Genomic DNA, 6,287 nt, shown 5'->3' with positions numbered 1-6,287 from the left:
AATGATAAAAGGGTCAAAAGGTAAAGTGAGCAATTGCACAGGGGCTCAAACTGGAAATATTCCAGGCTCCCAAAGTGCAGCACACCAGCGCGGACTAAAATGCAAACACGCGCGAATTAATGGGCCAATTTAAAAGAATCGAAGCGGCATAGATAAGGCGCGATTGAATGCGCACGTGAAAGAGGAGGACCAAGCCTGCAAATATCCCATTTGCAGCGAGAAGGCACGGGTCTGGGTCCTAGAGCGGGTTGATGCGCAGACCCTTCCCCTTAGGAACAGCGCCGTTTTGCTGCATGCTTAAAACCTCAAGCAAATGAATGGCATTTTACCATTTCTCCAAGCTGCAGACCAAATACCCAATTGTTAGGGTTTTGGCGCAGCAACCTTCATTTACCCAGGGCCATTCAATCGTCAGTTCACCATCAAAATTGGTGAGTGACTCAAAAGCCTCTTTGTTCCCATCAGAATCGACGCTTAAAAAACCTTTTCCTTTCGCATCTCTAACCCTGACTTCGATGGAGAAGACGAGGATTTCATTGATGCGTCCGCGAAGGTAAGTTTCTCGCTCCTCTTTCTTCCCCGTTTTTTTTAAAAGTTCTAAAGAAGGCAGGACATATGCGAAAAAAATATTGAAGACGAAGAAGATTCAAAAATCACCTTCTTTGCTTTGTATTGTTTTTGTATTCTCTTTTTCGTATTTGTTTTTGTTGCCTTTGTCCGTAACCATTACAAAGATTGAATTGTTGGCTTTATAGCCGGAAAGAAAAGAAAATAAAAAGGAAATAAAAATAAGAAATACAATTTTTGTTTGTTTCTGCTGCTGTTGTCTCTTCTATATTTGCAGGTACGGGGTGGTGTTTGTGTGTGTACGAGAGCGTGGGCGTGGCGCCAGGATGCTGGGGCGTAGGAGGCATGGAGCTGCTATCCGATTGCTATTGCGACGCAGGAGAAAGGGGGTGATTTAGGATTTGTCTTGGCTTAACATTCTAGGCCTATTGGGCCTTGTGAATTTGGGTTTGTAATATTTTGGGTTTAAAATTGGGTTATGGGTTATGTAACTTGGACTGATGGGCTTTTATTGGATTGTTAATGTATTTTTTGTTTATTATTTTTTGGTTTTGTATTTATATGGGTCCGGGCTAAATTGGCCCATTACATGTATTATTTGTAATTTATACATGTATCTGTAATTATATTAGAAAACTCTTTAAGAATAATTCTTTTAGTAAATATGGTAATTTGTGTTTTTATATTGTATTTATAGTATTTTCTCATATTATAATCATGTTTAAAATATTTTATATATTTTATATTTGTTTAAAATATATTTGTATCATGTCGAGCATAATCTAGTGTGCTAGCTAGAAGGTCTCAATATATATATATATATATATATATATTATTAAAGATTTTAAAATTCTGATTAAATTTAGAAGTGTATTGTCTTGAAATTTAGAATTTAAAATTTAAGCCTATATTAGAAATTAATTTTAAAAAACAAGTGTTGTAAGGCTAGTTGGGATTAAAATCCGACTGATTTGGATTATTTTGTTGACACTAAAAGTGTGGCCACAGTTAGTCATAGTTGCGTTGCAACCACGACCGGCCAGCCTGGTTTCGGGGTAAAGAAAATCATTCATTTTCAATGAAGTTCCAACGATTAGAAATTTAACCAACTAAGACAAGAGTAAGTTGAAGTTGACTCTTTATCAATGATATAATTCACATCTGCTAGCTAGGGACAAATAAAGTTGTACTAATATTTTTATTTTCATTTTCTTTTTGGTAATTTGCATGAAAAATAAATACCCACATGACAAGGACTATAATGCCTATGGGGGCATTTGCCACCTCTTTCTCCACCACCACTACTCTTCAATTCAATCTCCCACCAAAGAATTCTTTCTTTTTTGAAAGGTAGATGCAATGGAATTTGATAAAGTTTGATTGTTGATGTTATTGGGAAATGACCCTTCAATTCGACGAGGGAAAGTATCTCCACAGGGTAAAATTAATGCCACCCTTTTGATGTGTAGGGTTGTGAGAATTTCTCCAACTACTGTCCATCTTTTCCTATGATTAGTTGTAGTTATAGGCATAAACTTGATTATTTTTTTAGTATACTCAACACCCACATCTTAGTGGACACCCGCTTATCTTATTTTCTTTGCAAAACTTTTGCTCATTATCAAAGATGAGATTCCAAGTTTATTTCCCTCCTTTTCACCATGCGGATTGATGTAAATTAAAGCCAAGCAATGATAGATAATGAAGCTTTTGATTAATGGTTGGATATTATTCACTTTTGCACTACTAGAATGAAGTTGACTAAATTTAGTTTTAATTTTTTTTATGAAATGTAATAATTTAATTTACTCAACTACATAATATTATATATCTTCAGTACATCAAAGATTATTTTTCCTTTATGCAAATGCAACCATAATAGCTAGTAAATATTATATATGAACGATAATTCTATTATTTTAGAGTTATTTGTCTTTTATTCTAGTAGGATTTTAGTTAATTTTTAGGTTAATTTTTAGTATATTTTTAAGAATTTTATTTTATTTATATTTAAATTATACTTTAAGTTCATTATATATTGTTAATATTAATTTAGATTCATTTTAAGTGTTTTTACCCATTGTAAGTCCAACAAAATATGAAGAAAGGATAACTTAATTTATGCAAAAATAAAAATAAAAATAAAAACAAAAACAGATTTTCTCTTTAGCGAAAAATTCGTTCACTGAAGCGATGCGATAACCTAATCATTTTTAAGGGTTTTGATAGTATATAAAAGGGAAAAAGAGAGTAAACCTCAAAGGAGGATTTTTTTTTTTTTTTTTGGGGGATAGTAGCTGCCAAAGCCTTCAAGTATTAAGGTTCGATGAAAATCATCAAGCAACTTCAACTTCTCTATTTTTTCTTGTTTCCTTTTCATGACTAATTCTCTTACGTTATTTTCAGATGTTTTTCAAAATTTCCATTAACCAAATTTCTTTTGTAGGTGTAATGAATTCCATGGGTAATTAATTGAATATTTTTCTTTCATATCTTTTAATTTTTATTTATAGAGATTTGGTTATTTATTCATTTTGTTCTTTATTAATAACAAACTAGCTAACTATTAATTTGAAAAACTTAAAGAAATTAAAATGAATAACTCTTGGTCTAAATTAGATTGGTCAAATATTGATTTGTAATTAAGATACTGAATATATTCGATTACCTTGGATAGCAAAATTGAGATTTGTTCTTAATCAATTTGGTCTATTTTATTGGCATGAGATTATAGCTTAGTAATTAGATTAAGTTAGTTCTTTAATTGCTTAAAGATACTTAAGGGAATTTAGTATCTTATGTTAGCAATAAATTCTATTAGATAAATCAGTACAGATAGAACAATTAGCTAATACATTATTGGTTGAAATTGTAATTCTAAGCTTTGATTGATTATTTCATTTTATTTTGCTTTGCTAATTTTTATTTACTAGATTTAGTTTGAAATATTCTATTATCAAATTATTTGGATAGCTTAAAAGTAATAATTGGTGATTAGCATTATAATTAGTAAAAGCTCTCCATGACAACAATCTTTTTATACTACTTGTCATGATACGTATACTTGAGTGTGTGATATTTGTTCAACAAGTTTTTTGGTGTCATTGCAGGAGAATCAATTGCTAATTTAGTTAACAGTTTTAATTACTTTTCGCCTAGCTCAAATTTATTTTTATTTTTAAGTTCTTTTGGCTTTTCTATGCGCAGAAGTCAAAATCTAGAGTTTTTATCACTTGATTTAGAAATTGAGGTCTTACGAAGGCTCAAACGATTAAATATCAATTTCGATATTGAGTTTGAAGAGTCAACCATGGCTAACCCCAATGAGAATGATAAAGTTAATGGACAAATTAATGTATGAGTTCCTCACACTGCTCTAGTTGCTCCGAGATCTATTAGAGACTATGCTATACCTCATGATGAAAGACTCAAACCTAATATTCACTTTCCAATTGTGAAAGCAAACAACATTGAGATTAAGCTAGTGGTTATTCAGACAGTCTATGCTATTTAATATTTTTGGTTTTTCCCATGAATATCCCAATCAACATTTGCGGAAGTGCATCTAAACAAGTTGTGGAACGACATCACTATTTTTCAACAATATGAAGAGGAAACTCTACGTGGGGAATGGGAACGGTTTAAGGACATGCATAAGAAGTGTCTTCACCACCAAGTGCTAGATTGGTTATTGATCCAAACTTTCTACATTGGGCTAAGAGAGTCAATCATAGGTAATCCCAATGTAGCAACTAATAGAACACTATTGAGTAAGTCACTTGAAGAGGCTGTCAGGATAATTGAAGACATGGCAAAAAAATAATCCACAATGTGTAACACCCCTTACTCGTATCCGATGCGAGGACAGGGTACAAGGTATTACCTGACTTAAGTAGAACCAAACATACAGAATCGGGCCACAAAATTTTATTCAAACTAAAACCAATCAATTAAAGTCAATTTGTCCCTATTATGGACCTACGAGGCCCAAAACATACATCATTAGCAGAGGGACTAAACCAAAAACTTACGAAAATTCTAAGAAAATTTCTAGGTTAAAGCCTCACACGCCCACGTGGAGGCAATGCACATGCCCGTGTGCTTGGGGACACGCCCATGTCCCACACCCGTGTGGAATTATTGGATTTATTTTCCAATTTAAAGCTACAGGGGTTTTCACACGGCCGAGCACACGCCCTTGTCCTTAATTTTACCCCTAGTATGTGTCGAAACCACCCTTTTTTCAAATATTTTAAAATTTTAAATTTGATGAAATGGGGGCTATCGACTTTTGAAAAACAGAAATATGGAGTCACCACCGATCATTCGTTTTGGTGTGATCGGATCACTTAAGGATTTGGTTATTTTAATAAAACATTTTTGGTTTACTAAAACAGTGATTTTGGTCTACGAAAATATGAGAAAACGGGCTCGGGAGTCAGTTACATATGAGGAAGGATTAGCACCCTCACTACGCCCAAAATTGGTACCCAAATCGATTAAATACTGTCCTTATGTCTAAAATTAAAAAATCTTTTTGAAATGTGGTTCTTTTTAAATAACATTTGAATAACCCGAGTCGGTTGCCAAAAATCTTCTTGTTTCGACGTCTGAAAATTTTTAATTTGAAAATCACAAAAGGATGCTCACTATTTAGTTCAACGGGAAACCGAAACCCAGTACAGTAGGGCACGATTCCTCGAATTTCCAAACATTGACCATTGCTTCGCTTTAGAAAATTAGAGTGAAATTCCGAAGAGATATTCGATTACTTTGAACAAACGGAAGATTGCAACCCAGCACGATAGGGCACTATTCCCCGAATTGTCAAACATCGAACCTTTCTTTCGCTTTTAAGAGTTTTTTAGAAAATGTGAGTGAAATTCCGAAGGGATCTTCAATTGTTTCGAACCAATGAAAAAGCGCAACCTAGCACGATAGGGCACGATTCTTAGATCGCCAAACATTGAACATCACCTTTGTTTTAAAGTGTTTTCTTAAAGAACATGAGTGAAAACCTAAAGGAATATTCGATTGTTTTGACCAAACGAGGAATCACAACCCAGCACGATAGGGCATGATTCTCGAATTGTCAAACACCGAGTATTAAGAATCTTTAGAAGACACGAGTGAAATTTTGAAGGGTTATTTGATTATTTTGAGCAAACAAGAAATTGCAACCCAACACGTTAGGGCACGATTCCGCGAATTGCCAAATATCGAATCTCGTCTTCGTTTTAAAGAATTTTTAAAAATTGTGAAACTAGCTTTAAACGCGTTAATTCGATTTGAAATAGGACGAAATTAATCGTAAAATTTAGACTTTGTAAAACCACATTTCATAAACAAGTGGAAAATGATGATATGGGGTAATAGGCACATGTGAGATACAATCAATTAACAAACTAATAATTAAATATAGCTAACCTAAAAATGCAACTCGATTATAATAATGCATGGAGAACAATTGATTAATAATACAATGACGAAAATGATAATATAACAATCACACAAGCAAAACAAGACATACAATAATATGCCACAATAATGTACATAGCATGATATAGAATAACCAATGCAAGATATAAAAACAACATAGCAATTAGAAGCCCATGTGCTATAAAACGGTTTTAAAATAATAACGAATAAATGGACCCATATATATAGGTTGACCAATTTGTATATAAAAAACTAGGGCTAGATATATAATTTTTTTGAAA

General features: G+C 33.0%; 1 protein-coding gene and 1 non-coding gene across 2 annotated transcripts; one reads left to right on the top strand and one right to left on the bottom strand.

Annotated features, from left to right (window-relative positions):
- Positions 1 to 205: 205 nt before the first annotated feature.
- On the top strand, positions 206 to 1,230 carry LOC108483933 (uncharacterized). The gene is made up of 2 exons (XM_053031084.1): positions 206 to 553; positions 845 to 1,230. Exons 1-2 carry the CDS (start codon positions 318 to 320, stop codon positions 963 to 965), a joined length of 357 nt encoding a protein of 118 aa, XP_052887044.1. The 5' UTR covers positions 206 to 317; the 3' UTR covers positions 966 to 1,230.
- Positions 1,231 to 4,138: 2,908 nt separating this feature from the next.
- On the bottom strand, positions 4,139 to 4,245 carry LOC128296013 (small nucleolar RNA R71). Its single transcript, XR_008286561.1, has one exon. It is a non-coding gene; the product is annotated as a small nucleolar RNA R71 (small nucleolar RNA).
- Between the last annotated feature and the right edge of the window lie 2,042 nt (positions 4,246 to 6,287).

Source organism: Gossypium arboreum, chromosome 7, assembly GCF_025698485.1.
Source record: "Gossypium arboreum isolate Shixiya-1 chromosome 7, ASM2569848v2, whole genome shotgun sequence".
NCBI lineage: Eukaryota > Viridiplantae > Streptophyta > Magnoliopsida > Malvales > Malvaceae > Gossypium > Gossypium arboreum.
This window is presented reverse-complemented; position numbering and strand designations above follow the sequence as displayed.

What these genes read in the sequence shown, in the direction of transcription:
- LOC108483933 (XM_053031084.1), top strand. Translation starts at nt 318, where the DNA reads ATGGCATTTTACCATTTCTCCAAGCTGCAGACCAAATACCCAATTGTT. An exon ending in TCATTGATGCGTCCGCGAAG is followed by an intron (nt 554 to 844) that starts GTAAGTTTCTCG and finishes CTATATTTGCAG; the next exon opens with GTACGGGGTGGTGTTTGTGT.